This window comes from Magnolia sinica, chromosome 6 (assembly GCF_029962835.1).
Source record: "Magnolia sinica isolate HGM2019 chromosome 6, MsV1, whole genome shotgun sequence".
NCBI classification, from domain to species: Eukaryota; Viridiplantae; Streptophyta; class Magnoliopsida; order Magnoliales; family Magnoliaceae; genus Magnolia; species Magnolia sinica.
Genome location: NC_080578.1, coordinates 7,396,872 through 7,413,571, shown reverse-complemented (window position 1 = coordinate 7,413,571; position 16,700 = coordinate 7,396,872). Strand labels below are relative to the sequence as shown.

The following is a 16,700-nucleotide window of genomic DNA, read 5'->3' as shown; positions in this document are numbered from 1 at the left end:
TACCCTAGATCAATCAGATTTCCTAGATAGGAGATGTTCTCAACCTGTTATATTTCTTTGATATTCATTATCCTATAGATATTGAATACTTAAAATCACTGGCGCTTGAGAATATATGTCAATGGTGCAAATCCATTATTTTCTAATCTTTTATATCATTTATTAAATATTTAAACTGTTTTATTTTCCGATTAGGCTGACCATAGTGCTCAGATCCTAGTTGTGTTATCCAAGTCATCATGATTTTGGAACATTAACCTATGTGTGGAACTTTGAAGCTTGGGTGTTATTTTATTCAGTTGAATTACATCCATTCAAAAATCCCAAAATCAAATCATCAGATTAATTTTTATTACTTAGTTTGTTTTGCATTTTATTATTATTTTTTCTCATAATTCATTTCCCTGTGGGATCGACCCTGTATTCACGGGATACTACTTATGAACCTCTGCACTTGGAGACAAGCAATCAAGTTTTGGCGCCGTTGCCGGGGGAGACTGGGATAGATTAGATCTATGCAAGATAGTTAAGGTAAGTTTTCTTCTAAACCTCCAAATTTTCTATAAATTTTTTTTTAATTTTTTGAATTATTTATTTTTTCTTTCTTCTTTTCTTTTTCTTTGAAAATAAATTCAGTTGGGTCTTTCAAGCACTAACTATGACATAAGGTTACCCTGCTTGGGATTTTATCACCCAAGTGTTATGGTTGTCCTACAGTTGTTGTTTGATTAAAAAGATCATCCGTTGAATCTATTTTCCAGATTAACATAGTTTAATTTCTGCATTAGTTTTACTTTTATTTATTTATTTATTTTTTTGTGGACCGAACCCTCATGGTCGGCTCTGCCACCTGGGTTGTTGATTTATTTTGCTTTATGGACTGAACCCTCATGGTCGGCTCTGCCACCTAGGTTGTTGATTTATTTTGTTTTGTGGACTGAACCCTCATGGTTGGCCCTGCCACCTGGGTTGTTGATTTATTTTGCATTGTGGACTGAACCCTCATGGTTGGCCCTGCTACCTGGGTTATTGATTTAAGTTTTTATTTTTATTTTAAGTATCATACTTAGTATTTACATTAGTGGTATTTGTTGTGTGGTGTCAATTTTTTATGTCCCGTTGGAGTAGGGATTAAAACAATCGACTCTCCTCTGAAGGGGGACTAGTTCCAGGCCTTGATCATTCACTTAGAAGAGGCACTCAACATCACTTGGATTCTATGACAGACCCAGTTGATAATCCAAATCCAAATCTGCCAGATCCAACTATAAATTAAAATAGAAAAAATCAACATAATCCTCTTCTTGAGGATGAAATGAAGTTCATAGGAATGTGTTAAACCAGCTACGGACTTTACGTGAACATTTATACCTTGAGAAATCAACTTTACCATCTTGCAGAGTATTCTCTGCTCACATAGGGAACATTGATTTTAAACCAGGTGTGATTCAATTAATTTCTAAATTTCATTGCTTAGATTCTGAAAGCCCTTACTTGCACCTCAAGGACTTTGAAGAAGTAATTGTAACATTACAAGTAAACAATGGCAATAGGGGTGTACTTAAGCTTAGGTTATTCTCATTTTCTCTTAAGGATCGGGTCATAGCATGACTCAACTCTCTAAGACCTAATACCATCACTTCATGGCAAGCCTTAAGTAGAGAGTTTTTGAAAAAGTTCTTTCCCAAACACAAAACAAATGCACTAAAATAAGAAATCATGTCATTTTTCCAAAATGGGAATGAACTATTTTTTCAAGCTTAGGAGCACCTCAAAGACCTTTTAATTACTTGTCCACATCATGGTTATGAACCATGGCACGTGATTGATGCGTTCCGAAAGGGGCTTACCATGGATACCCGTCAGTTCATAGAGATGATGTGTGGTGGAACCTTTCTTGACAAGGATCGTAATGAGACTTGGGATTTTCTAGATATTTTAGCAGAGAATATGCAGACACGGGATGTCTCTACTAAATCAGAGCAAACTAGACCCATTCCTAGAGAGAGCGGGAATGTATGTCTTAAGAGAGGAAGACGACCTTAATGCAAAATTCGCTGCATTGGTTAGAAAGGTCGAAGCCTTGAAAATTAGGAAGGTTAATATGGTTAAAGCAAACACTTCCTTAGGTAATTTTTGTAGCATTTGTGGTGGTACAGACCATGACACAAAGGATTGTCCAATAATCTCAGTTGTACAAAATATCACGCATGAACATGATCAAGCAAATGCTATAAATAATTACCAAAGGTCAGTTATGCAACCATTGGGAAACACGTACAATCCAAATTGGCGTAACCATCCTAATCTTAGTTGGAGGAATGGACCACAAATTAATGTGCCCAATGCACCTCAAATGCCTCCACAAAATAACTTCTTTGGGGCACCTAACAATGCACTATATGTGCCCCCGCCAAAGCGATCATCTGTGGAGGATGCATTGACCACATTCATGAACTCTCAAGCTCAAATGAATCAGTCTCTAATCCAATCAAATCAGGAATTAAAGACAGCTGTGGCTAGGATTGAGACTCAACTAAATGCTAGGGAAAAAGGCACCCTTCCTTCTCAACCTGTGCCAAACCCTAGAAACACACATTTCATTGGAGACTCAAATCCAAGTGAGCTACATCATGAACAAGCTAAGGCCATCATTACCTTGAGAAGTGGAAAAGAGGTCGATAACAAGATAATGCAACCGGTAGAAATACCGGAGGATGAGCCACTGTCTCAAGAAAATGATGAACCGGCTATGGTTCAAGAGCCGCAACAACAAAAGGATAAAGAGACTAAGTCATATGAGCCTCCAGTTCCGTTCCCATCTAGACTTCGGAATCCAACTGTCCCCATGAAATATCAAGAGGTGTTGAATGTGCTCCAAAAGGTTACTGTCAATATTCCTCCGCTTGATGCCATTAGACAAATTCCATCATATGCTAAATATCTCAAGGACTTGTGCACTATAAAGAGGAAATTAAATGTGCATAAAAAGGCCTTCCTTACTGAGAAAGTGAGCGCTATCATTCAACAAAGGGTTGTACCCAAATACAAAGACCCGGGAAGTCCCACTATTCCTTGTATTATTGGGAATTTTCAAATTGAGTATGCTTTGCTAGATTTGGGTGCAAGTGTCAACTTAGTACCTTATTCAGTTTATAAACAAATGGGGTTAGACGAGCTTAAACCAATCATGATTACACTCCAACTCGCTGATCGCTCCATTAAGGTACCAAGGAAAATTTTAGAGGACATGTTAGTCCAAGTGGAGAAATTCTACTTCCCCATGAATTTTATTATACTAGACACTGAACCATGTGTAAATGTTAGCTCTTAAGTTCTCATCATTTTAGGTCACTCATTCCTAGCAACTTCAAATGCAATCATAAATTGCAAGAATGGAATGATGAACTTGTCTTTTGGTAATATAACTTTAGAGCTAAATATTTTCAATCTATGTAAGCAGCCCATTGACAATAATGAGATCCATGAGCTGAATTTCATGGACTACTTGATAGAAGAAGAGGAATTGGAACCTAGTCTAACTAAAGAATTGATTCAAGTCAAATTCTGATTTAGAAAAAGTACTTGCTGAAGTTTGTGATGATAATGAGAACACTACCACCTAGGACATTGGTATGTACCAATGGAGATCGCGCACTCAAATCCTATCTATCGAGGACTTGCGACCTCTGCCATCACCAACCAATGTTCCAAAGCTTGATTTAAAACCACTACCAAATGAGCTTAAGTATGTATACTTAGGCAAAAATAAAACTTATCCTGTGGTGATCTCTTCATTTTTAGAGAAGGATCAAAAGATTAAATTGTTGAAAGTTCTAAGGGACCACAAAGGAGCCTTGAGCTGGACCATTTATAACATCAAGCGTATATGCCCTTCTATATGCACCCATCAGATCTACCTCGATGAGGACGCCAAATCAATTAGACAACCTCAAAGGCGTCTCAATACAAACATGATGGAAGTTGTAAAAAATGAGGTGATTAAATTATTGGATGTGAGAATCATCTACCCAATATCCGATAGTGTTTGAGCTAGTCCAACTCAAGTAGTCTCAAAGAAATCCGGAATAACTATCATGAAGAATTCTAATAATGAACTCATACCAACACGTGTCACCAAAGGTTGGCGTGTTTGCATTGACTATAGAAAATTGAACCAGATCACAAAGAATGACCATTTCCCTCTACCATTCATTGATCAAGTTTTAAAGAGGGTAGCAGGCCACTCCTATAGTTTTCTTGATGGATATTTCAGATATAACCAAATAGAGATAGCCCTGGAAGACCAAGAGAAAACCACGTTCACTTGTCCATTTGACACGTTTGCTTTCAAACGGATGCCATTTAGATTGTGTACGCCCTAGCAACTTTCCAACGGTGTATGTTAAGTATTTTTTCAAATATGGTTAGGAAGTTTCTTGAGGTTTTCATAGACGACTTCTCTGTATTTGAGAGTAGTTTTGAGGAATGCCTCAACAATTTATCTCTTGTCTTGGCAAGGTGTGAAGAGAAGGACCTTATCTTAAATTTAGAGAAATGTCATTTTATGGTTCAAAAATGAATTGTTTTAAGCCATGTTATCTCAAAAAATGGAATCGAGGTAGATCACTTAAAATCAGACATTATAACTAATCTACCTATCCCCCGAAATGTTACAGATATAAGATCACTTCAAGGGCATGCTGGTTTAAATGGAAGATTCATCAAGGACTTTAGTGTCATTATTAGACCATTGACTAATCTTCTCCAAAAGGATGTCCCATTTAAGTGGACAGATGAGTGTGCAAGTGCCTTTAATAAAATTAAATCATCTCTTACTACTACACCTATCATGCATCCACCAGATTGGACATTTCCTTTTGAACTAATGTGCGATGTAAGTGATTATGCCATAGGAGTTGTTTTGGGCCAAAAGAAAGATAAACAACCCTACGTTATTCACTATGCGAGTAGAACTCTAAACTCAGCTCAAGTTAACTACTCAACAACTGAAAAAGAGTTACTTGCAATAGTTTTTGCTTTGGATAAGTTTAGATCCTACTTGCTGGGATCCAAAGTAGTCATTTTCATGGACCACTCAACTTTAAAATATTTGCTATCTAAGAAGGATGCAAAGCTGAGACTTTTGAGATAGATCCTTCTACTCCAAAAATTTAACTTAGAGATAAAAAGATAAGAAAATAGTAGAAAACGTAGTGGCCGATCACTTTTCTGAATTGGTGTTAGATGATTCCACTGAGAAGATGCATATCTAGGATATTTTCTCTAATTAACAATTATTTGCGATCTCCAAATTGTCTTGGTATGCGGATATAGTGAACTATCTTGTAATAGAAAAAATGTCATATCATTGGAAGTCACAAGATAGGAAGTGTTTTAAAACCGAGGTTAAGAACTTCTTCTGGGATGACCCGTATTTATATAAATATGGGACTGATCAAATTTTTAGACGTTGTGTCCCAGAGGATGAAGTTCAGAGTGTTATTTCTTTTTGCCACATGGAAGCATGTGGTGGCTATTTTTCTGCTAAGAAAACCACCGCAAAATCTAAATGTTTTTACTGGCCCACCATGTTTAAAGACACTCATACTTTCTGCGTTGTTTGTGATAGATGTCAAAGGTTGGGAAGAGTGTCTCGGCGCAATATGATGCTTTTATCTCCAATTTTACCATTGGAGATATTTGATTGTTGGGGTATTGATTTTATGGGCCCATTTCCATCTTCTTTTGGATTTCTTTATATATTGGTTAGCATGGACTATGTTCAAAGTGGATTAAGGCAATTCCAAGTAAGACCAATGACAACAAAGTGGTCATACGATTCCTCAAGAAAAATATTTTTTCTAGATTTGAAACTCCAAAGGCCATTATTAGTGATGGCGGGTCTCACTTTTGCAATAGGACATTTGAGGCTTTGATGAAGAAATATGGCATCAAGCATAAAGTGAGCACCCCATACCACCCACAAACGAGTGGGCAAGCTGAGATTTCTAATCGAAAAATCAAACACATTTTAGAGAAAACTATAAGGCCAGATAGGAAGGATTGGTCCCTCAGACTATCCGACGCTTTATGGGCTTATAGGACTGCTTATAAGACCCCGATTGGAATGTCTCCATACAGATTGGTGTATGGGAAGGCTTGCCACTTGCCTGTGGAATTGGAACATAGAGCCTACTGGGCAATAAAGAAATTAAACTTTGATATGGATCAAGCAAGTGGACAGAGGAAATTAGAGTTAAATGAATTAGAGGAGTTGAGGAGAGACTCCTATGAAAATTCTAAAATCTACAAAGAGAGGACCAAAGCTTTTCATGACAAAAATATCCTGAGGAAGAATTTTGAACATCAGCAAAAGGTCCTATTGTACAATTCTCGTCTCTAGTTTTTTTCGAAAAAGTTAAGATCAAGATGGACAGGCCCCTTCATTGTGAAGAATGTTTATACTCATGGGGCTATTGAAATTGAGAATCCACGTAATGGCAATGTGTACAAGGTTAATGGTCAGAGATTGAAGCCTTATGTGGAAAACTTTCATGTGGGAGAGGAGTCCTTCCTTCTTCATGAGCCAGAATATTCAGATTGATGCTCCTGGTCTAACGAAGCATCTGTGTATGATTTATATCATATTCAATTTTTTTAGTGTCACATAGCAGGTGAGTTTTTTATGGCAGGTACTATCCACCATTTCTTTTATTTTTATTGTTCTCTGCATTACATTATCATTACATTGGGGACAATGTAGATTTTAGGTTGGGGGGTGTGGATAGTCATCCATGTGAAAGTTTTTTTTTTTTAGGGGTTTCAGTTTATTTTATTATTATTTTTATTATTTTTAGGTTTCAGTTAGGTTTAAGTTTATTTTTTTTAAGTTTATGGGAAAAAAATAAATTTCAACATTTTTAAAATAATATTTTTATATACAAGAATGTGAACATGATATTTTCCGAATTCCAAAGGCAAATTTAATACTTAGTTTAGGTTGATAGTAGTCAGAAATCTGACAACTGAAAATTATAAACTTGAGTTCAATTATCTAATTACTAGTTTAAAGTGAGTTATAATTTGATGTACTGAATTCACAATACACCCTAGCTAACTAAGTGAGGAATATGATATGTGAACTAGAATAACAACTTTTGATTCAAACAAGGTTGAATGAATTAGTACCATTAATATATGCTTAAAAGAGAGAATATTGAAGGAAAAAAATGATGGAAAAAGAAAATTTTATTATAGAGCATGAATGCAATGACCATAACAATCGTGTCAGTAATCCAGGGTAAGGATACCTAAGTATCCATTACTGTTACCATTACAAGTACGATACCTTAGGTTATGAAGCAAACTCGGTGGGAATCTTCATTTAAGGGTGGTCTATAATAATGAGGATATGATGATAAAAGAAGAAATGTCATGAAAAAAATGAGATAACTAGAGATTTCATATTCTTGGGATGATTGAAAGGAGTTAGGATAGGGAATATGCATATTTCTCAAAGTTAGACTAGTGTCACGAAGCACCTAAGGATATTGGGTTATAACTATTCTAAATTTTGATTAGGTCTCTGAACTCAAGGATGTAATGGATTAGAAAATTGAGATTCTAACTAACTTCAGACTTAGGTTAAGTATTGTTTTGTTTTGGAATTCATATGATGAATGGAGGCATAATTGTATAAATTTTTGAGTGTTGAACTGTTTTTCATGTTTTCAATGTTTGTGGGTAACATTTCTGAAAATCCTCACGAGACTATAACTCGTCCACTAGGGGAAACCTAGGGGTTTAAAGGCTTATTGCATATGCTAAATGCAATCGAGATTACCTATGAAAGTGGTGTAGTTAGAATTTTTTTCATTTTAGTTTTTTTTTTTTAAATTAATTTTTATTTTTATTTTTCTTTGCTTATTTTGCTCGGGACTAGCAAAATGCTGGTTGGGGGGTGTGTTGAGAATCAAATATTGCATCTTTTTTCCCATTTATATCTTAGTTTTATGAACATAAATCATCTTAATATTTTATTTTACTCATGTATGTGTTGCAAGGTGAATTTAACTACTTGGATTGAAAAAGAGTGTTAAAAGTATAAATTTGATGTTAAAAAATCACCAAGACAAGGGATGGATCTTAGGAGATCAAGATTGAAGAATCCACATGCCAAAAATTCAAGAAACCAAGTGAGAAATGAAGAGAATCGAAGATTTGAAGTGAAGAATCCTGAAATCGTCATGAAAAAGTGTATTATGAAGCTGTGAAGTGTATTTTGAAAAATTATGCAGCAGGAAGTTTGTTTTGAACGAACTATGCAGCGAGAAGTCTATTTTGAAAAAATACATATATTTGAGGCGTTTTCTAAGGTTTTCAACTTTGTACGAAAATTGGAGTTCCCTACTTATAAATAAGGCATCCTAGGGCATTCTTAAACATTATTAGAAGCATTCAAGAGCAATATTTATGGTTTTTAAAGAGTTTTTAGTTTTATTAAAACTTTATAAGTTGTTTTTTTTTTAGATCTTTTCTATTTGCATTTTTTTTTTCTTTCTTTCTTGTTGCCTTTTATTTCTACAATTTAATTATATTTTTCTAAGTTCCCTCTAGCCTAAGATAGAAGGGAAGCACATGGGTTTATTATTTCTTTAAGATTATGATAATTGATTGTTTTAATGATGAGAAGAATGGTGTATGCATGTTATTTATTATTTAGGTTTTTTTTTTTTTTTTTTTAATCCTCTTGTAAGATCCATATGTTTCCATCATATGAGATCCACATTGATGGATAGGCTTACCCTATATCAATCAAATTTCCTAGATAAGATATGTTCTCAACCTGTTATATTTCTTTGATATTCATTATTCTATTCCTATAGATATTGAATACTTAAAATCACTAGCGCTTGAGAATATATGTCAATGGTGCAAATCCATCATTTTCTAATCTTTTATAACATTTATTAAATATTTAAACTGTTGTATTTTTTGATTAGGCTGACCATAGTGCTCAGATCCTAGTTGTGTTATCCAAGTCATCATGATTTTGGAACATTAACCTATGTGTGGAACTTTGAAGCTTGGGTGTTATTTTATTCAGTTGAATTACATCCATTCAAAAATCTCAAAATCAAATCATTAGATTAATTTTTATTACTTAGTTTGTTTTGTATTTGATTTTTTTCTCATGTGATTCCTACACGTGCGGAGCTGCCTGATTTTCGGGAGTAATTTGATACTCTGCTTTGGTGTGACAGTTGATACTTAGGCACTCATGAAAATGCACACGAAGCATATATTAGCTTAAATGAAACTCAGAAAATTGTGGATCGCGCCTATGCCGTTATATTTCGAAGGCTGTGATTTGGGCCTCTCGAAACAAAATGGGCTCAAACCACCCAATCTCGGGCCTGGAGTGGCGTGTATTGAGTCGGGCCCGAATTGGATGTGTAATCCAATGGATGAGTTCATCAACCTGGATTTTGTACCGTGCACGTTCGTGGTGGACCCATCTGATGAATGGCCTGGATTTCGCACACATGCCACTAATCACCGCTCAATCTATACTTGCGCAGACAGAAAATCTACACTTAATGGGGCTTTGTTTCTGGACAGATAGCGGTTGGGCCCGGCTGTTAAAGAGAGTTATTGGATACTCAGACGGCGATCACACTTGATACACAGGCAGTTAGAAAATCGTGCACTTGGCATACGCTAACTCAAATTAATCCTTGTAATTATAGAACCTACTGTTATTAAGTCACAGTCCGAAAAAATGAGAGTGTTTAAACGATCCTAAACTCTAGTTTGCGGCCACTTTTTGGTTGAAATAGGACCATTGGATAATTTTCATTTCTAACCGTCCAATAAGTGTCCACCAATCTGATAGTCAGATAATAAAATAATAAGCTAATTTTTGATTTATGATGCATCTAATCTGGGAATCATAAGTTGGTCAGCTTAATTTGACTTGCATGCTACGTATGCAGCTTCTAAGTAATTTTGTAAGTGCCTGCGCATCATTCATCACACTCTCCCAGAGTATTAAAGTTCATATTAAGGTAGGCCTCACCCGGGGCTGATACCATTAAAAATCAGGCCATTTAAGATTGGCCAGTCTATTGTCACTACTACAATCTTTTGGTGGTCTGAACCATTAAAATCATGGTCCCACAGTTGATGCGCCCAACCTTTTTGCCACCCCTACCATCAGTTTGCTTGTGTAGATTTCAAACCCCGGCTTCCTTTCATTTCAAGGTTTTATAGGATCATGATTAACGGGGGTGGCTGAGGTCTAGCCCAAGATCGGGCTGGGCTAGAAACGGTCAAAACAAACAAGCCCGACCTATTAGGGCTGAAAGTCGGATGGTGTGGTTTGGGTTGGGGTTCAACCCTATCCCAACCCAATGTTTATATACTTCAACCCTCACCCAACCCAACCCAACCTCGGGTTGAGAATTCTCAACCCAAGCCCAACCCAAGTAGGCTCGGTCAGGTTGATCGGGTTGGTTGGGTGCATACACGCTAATATTTTCATTATTATATTAGTTTATTGTATTTCAATACCCGTCTTATTTTTTGTATTTATGATTTTATTAATTATATATATGTAGTTATTTATTGTAATGAACTTCATGTTTTTCCTAAACAAATAAGTTAAAATATAGGACAACTATTTCTTTGAAAGTCATGCTACACAGCACCCAATTTATTTGGGAGAGAGAAATCTGGCATATCTTATTAGCTTGAGTCATTGGAAATGATGTGGACCAATGAGACCCAAGAACATTAGAATTTCTTATGCCTTCGCCACAAAGGATCCACAGTCAATTATAATTTATTAGTAACTCAATATATTGATCGGGCCCGGGTCTTCAACCCAAGCCCCAAGTTTTATCGGGTTGGTGTTTGTATAGCCTCAGCCCGAGATCGGACTTAATACATCCTGCCCAAGCCCAACCCAATGTCGGGTCGGTCACGGGTCGGTCGGGTTGAACCTGCCCAACTTTCAGCCCTACGACCTATCCCGTGATAATTATTCATGGACCAGGGCCAGCCAACCACCCTTGTGCAAGATCTAGGCTGTTCATTACCTGTGCCCCATCATGCATGACTGCAATCCTATATAGGTCGGATGGCCAGGATCTTAAGCACAGCCCGAGCCCGGCCCGTTAGTAAACGGGCCTCTATTTTAGGCCCAACCCCAGTCCTCGGGCCCGGTATACGAGTCCAAGCTGGACTGTATTAAGCCAACTTGGACCATTGACAGCCCAATGATAAATACTGAAATGCTTCCAAAGCTTATTTTCTCAAGAAAAGGTTAATTACTCTCCATCCGACAAGTTGCTCACAACCTCATCCATGTGATTTTGTGATCCGAACATCCGATTAAGTGGGCACCACTTTGGATGGTTGATTTTTCAAAAATCAAACTAATCTGGACCATCCGTTGATCGCACTCATTCCATAAAATTCAATCGTGGCCGTACTTATCAAGGACAAACACAACACTACCTTTTGTATTAGTAACCTCAAAACGTTACATTATTGTAATTCTACTAATAAATGACTCTAACAAATACTCAGCAAATGTAGTTAAGAGAATTTCAAATGCGCCTAAAACTACAACAACATCTGAAAGAACAGTACTAACAAGAAAAACATGGATTCCATTAAATCATACAATCGAAATTCAGTATAGCCATGTCCGTCTACAAATCCAACTGTATCCCTGAGTCGTAGACGCCTCCAACGGTCCAATTCTGGGGTATGTCATTGGTGGGGATCACCCATGTTTCATCTCCATCTTCACCGCCGCTTACAAGCATCCTTATTGATAAGGGCGCTTTGGGGGGCATGATCATGGCCCACATAGCTCCATGTCTACGTTCCAACAGCTTGCACGCGAGATTCTGTGTCTGCATTCACCGGAGGGTATTTTTGTCATTACATAATTCAGTTAAAAGAATAAGAGAGTTTTGGGCCGAGTCTGGCCCATTTAATCTTTTGGGCCTTAAATCGGGCCCCATGCAGAACTTGAAGAGGCCTCTCAACAGACAAGTTTCAAAATTTGAAGGCCGAGCTGGCCCATTTTATTTATCTGGCACAGGCAGGACTTGAATTTAGGCAAAGGCCCAGATGGATTTCTGACTCGTCCGAGTCAACTCGGACTCAGTCGAGTTCGATCTGGTTCATCACCCCCGAGTCCTGACTCGACTCAGGACGGAACGAATAAGTCCAAGCCGCCGAGTTTTCAAGCCCAAAACATCCAAACCCAGCCCATAAACAAACAGAGAGAGAGAGAGAGAGAGAGAGAGAGAGAGAGAGAGAGAGAGAGAGACCGACCTCACACAACTGCACTGCAATCACATCCACCTTGCCTTGTTGATACCATATCGCAAAAGTTAGGTAGTTTGGGAAGCTGCTAGCCTCGTCGATCTTGAACTGGATATTCTGGTTTGGGTAGCTACAAGAAACACTGGTGGCCCACCGCCACGTGTCAGTCCATTGCATAGGTCAGGAGCAACAGCTCTTAAAGGTGAATTTCAATACGTTTTTTTCTCTGTTTTTTCTTTACTTTGACTAAAATACCCATCCTATTATTAGACTTAACTGTACTAGTTTGAATTTACAGTCTCATCATCATTATTAAGGTAAGACCGACAACTTTAATATAAAAAATTTCCACAACATGATTTTTTCAAAATGGACTGGCATACTTTCACACCTGAAGTAGGTAAGATGCATTATCCGATGGTCATGCATGCATATGTATTTGTATACATGTCTATATATACTACTATGTTTACACTGCATTTGTATTTTAACTAATTAATTAGAATTTAGGTTTAAAGTATCATCTGAAGCCGTCCATGAATGATACGAGTGTATCAGCCCTGTATCAATCGAACGGTGTGATACACAGACACTCACACACACCCGTTTGCACGGAACTCGTGCCAACTTTTCCAATAACTCATCATACATGATATGACTCTAAAATCTGAACGTTGTTGTGAAGCAGTACCTCATATAACCCCAGGCCCAATTTTTAATTTGATCATAGGTTAGTCATTGAACTTTTGCCAATGCTCATACAACACTTGTTGTATACTTAATACAATACCAAAGTGGTGTACGTGCCATCTACTCCGTCCATCAGTTTGGTCTCTTGATGTTAGGCCTTGGGGTAAAACGTTAGTCCAATCCACAACTCAGGTGGGTCAGGCTACAGGAAACAATAAGGAGAAAACACCAATTGCAGGTTTTTTTTGGGCTCCACCATGGTGTCTATGTTCTACCCAACCCGTGCATAACATTCATCTCAAGACTCTAAAAATCAGCGTCACCCAAAACTCGGCAGGCCACACAGGGTGGATGATTAACATTGTTTCCCTTGGTGTGGCTCAGCTGAGTTTTGGGTCTGGCTGATTTGTGATCTGTACGGTGAGCATGAGAGGATGTTTCTGATGGACGGAGTGGATATTGCACATACAATATGTTGAGTTCAAAGAGTTCGGGTATTGCCCAACATGTGCTGTAGAGGTAGAATGCTGGCAAAAACTACTCTGACTATTACATGTTCATGCACGTACGTGTGTGTTTATTAGAAATTTAAGATTGTATAATGATGATTTTGTGGAGTGTGTACCGTCTATACTCGATGTCCACTACGCCAAAGTCCAGCAGTGGTGCAGCCAAGTCAGTGGTCTGAGCCATCCTGCCAAAGGCCCGCCTGCTAAGTATGAAATCGGTGCGGTCACTAGAACCGCTATCAGTGATGACCACGGTCACTCCTTTGTCCGAGCAATATTTACTGTTGGTGCATCTCACCTGGTGAATCAAAAAAAAGAAGAGTTAAAGAGAAATTAAACCGTTGGATCAAACCGTCCCACCATTTCTAACATTCTGGTCTAACCATTAATACCTGGTAGCATGCCCCACATCCAACACCATTCCTAAAAAGTTCGGATGCAGCTGATACATCCCCACCGTTGACTTTCGCACCAAACTTGCCGAACCCACATGCCCCAACTACAATCCAATCAAACAAAATGATCACACGCTAAGATATCGTAAAAGGAAGTTTGGTTTGGTTGTATGAGAAAAAAGATTTCTTTTCCATGTTAGAAAAGAAGATTCCACCAATCCAAACAGGTCTTTTGTCATATCTCACCATCGGTGCCCGACTCATCAGAGTTTGGGTAGTAGGCTGCTCTTGAGCGAGTGAAGCAATCGCTACATGTCGCGGCTCGGGCCATGGATGCACCCAAAAGCAAAGAAACAATGAAGAGAAGGGAGTGAAGAGAGAATGAGAGAGCCATTGTCGAGAAAAGAGAGAAGACGAGAAGATAGCAATGAATGAATAAAAGGTGGTGGTTTGAGAGCTCCAAGTGTAGGAGTATTTATAGTGAAATGAAAGCCTACATTCCTGAAACCGGTAAAACAAAGACTTTGAAATTCCGTTAATGGAGAGAAGAAATGGAATGTTTTTGTGCTGAATATTCAAATATAAGGTGCTGACAGCAACCTTCTTGGACTCCAATCTACCAAAATCTCTCTCTCTCTCTCTCTCTCTCTCTCTCTCTCTCTATTTTATATTTTTATATATCTATGCATCTTTCCCTGTATTTTTATAAAGAGTTTGGTAGACACCCATGTGAAACTCACCCACAATACGTCTAATATAAGAAGCAAATCCAGACCATCAATATTATGGGGAAGATAGTGGATGGATCGTGCTCACAAATCAGGATGGAATTTATGATCCCAGCCATCCAATGGATGGTAGCAAGAAAGTGGATTGATGGCGTCGAAATTCAGTGAATGGTCGTTTGATCAGTTTGATTTTCGAGATGAGATACACGATGGGAGTTATATACACCGATTAGATGGTTAAAACATTGTACCAAACCATTGTAGTTCTGGTGGGTCCCACCATCTGATCATGATATGTGGTTGTGGATCACGAAGGAATTATATGATACACGGCCACATCTTTGTGCGGTATACACAGGTTTTCAAATATGAAAACTGGGGCCTATGGAAGGTAATCAACGTCGTTGATCTCTTGTATCCCACCGTATATGGACCATGCCTCAAAATTCTCTGAACTCGAATGGTTTCCTTCACTACCTAAAGAAATAGACTACTGGTCCACGAGAAATTAAAAAAGGCCGTAATATTAGTCACTGGGATCTTCTAATCTTTTTTTTTTCAAGACAAGCTCCGTCCAAGGTGAGACTCAACAGACCAACGGTCTGGATCACCGAAAAATGGCCCCCACGTATCAGAACTTATAACCCACGTATCCAGTGCAAAGACGAGCAGCCACGTATATGTTTTACTTCCTCTGGGAGCGGATTAGGTGCACCCCCGGCCCCACCCAACACGGTGCGGCCCTGACCGTGGGGCCCACCTTGATGTATATGTAGTATATCCACGCCGTCCATCCATTTTTAAATATCATTAATTTAGGGTATGAGAAAAAGGACGAAGCAGATAAAAACATCGGTGGACCACACTACAGGAAATAGCGATGAGTGAACCCCTACCATTGAAAACTTCCTAGTGCCGACGTAATGTTTACTTGCCATCCAGCCTTTTGATAAGGTCACAAAGACTTGATTGAATGTAGGGAAAAAAAAAACAAATATCAACTTAGTTCAAAACTTCTTTTGTGGAGCACATAAGGTTTTTAATGGTCGGTCACCACTGTTTCCTGCAGTGAGTCCACTTGAGAATTGGATCTGCTTGGATTTTTAGTGTCGTAAAATGATCATTAAAAACAGATGGACGGCGTGGATATACTATACATACATCAAGGTGTGCCCCACAGGGCTGCACCTAGTGCGCCCCCTCTTGGTCTTCAAAGAGGATGCTCCTCTCTCCGTGTACATCCACGCATGTACATAGATACCCAAGGATGCATGTAACAGATGGAATTAATAGCCTGTTTGGACAGCGTGATTAAATGGTATGAAATTGCATTAGATGGAATTAACAATACCGTCATATTTTCAACATCCAATCTACATATTGGGATAAAATTTCTTTCTTCAGAAATACACTGTATTAAGTGAAGTCTGCATTTAGTGGACCATGGAATCATAACAGCTGACCATATTTCACAGCGATGCTAGTCATATTTACACATGCAAATTGATTGGCACATTTAAATGACACGTATGGAAGGGTGACATGGATAAAACACATACATCAACACATGGCCCACTGATGTAGTGAATTTCAAAATTCATCAGAAATTGCATGGTATTTGATATTAATACCATATTGGCTTTGGATGATACAATAATGGGATTAATTTAATTTTTTACATCGTTTCCAAATGTAGGATAGAGTTTGCAGTCCTCAAAATATAATTCCATACCACCTAATACCACACATCAAATAGAACTTGGAGACTAGGATTGACTTGTTGTGTCCTCTAAAGGAGTTTTGACTCGCCCAAGTCAGGTCCGAATCAACCAGACTCGACTTAGTCAGGGGTGACTCAGTGGTAATGAATCCGAACGGGCACTATCAGATCTGAGTTGACTCGAAAGACTTATCCGAGTCTTGAGACTATGACTATCGAAATAATATTCCCTGTCAAAATGAGCTGAGCTGGAAAATGGTTAGTGCTTTGACACCAAGATGTGAAACCTCGGAAAATAGAAAGTATTCTTACG

General features: G+C 38.1%; 1 protein-coding gene across 1 annotated transcript; it reads right to left on the bottom strand.

Annotated features, from left to right (window-relative positions):
* Window positions 1-11,506: 11,506 nt before the first annotated feature.
* Window positions 11,507-14,422, bottom strand: LOC131248127 (expansin-like B1). Its single transcript, XM_058248196.1, has 5 exons — window positions 14,186-14,422; window positions 13,937-14,043; window positions 13,661-13,842; window positions 12,355-12,487; window positions 11,507-11,927 (listed from the first exon to the last, which is right to left on the bottom strand). The coding sequence occupies exons 1-5, from the start codon at window positions 14,331-14,333 to the stop codon at window positions 11,721-11,723; spliced, it is 777 nt and encodes a 258-aa protein (XP_058104179.1). The 5' UTR covers window positions 14,334-14,422; the 3' UTR covers window positions 11,507-11,720.
* Between the last annotated feature and the right edge of the window lie 2,278 nt (window positions 14,423-16,700).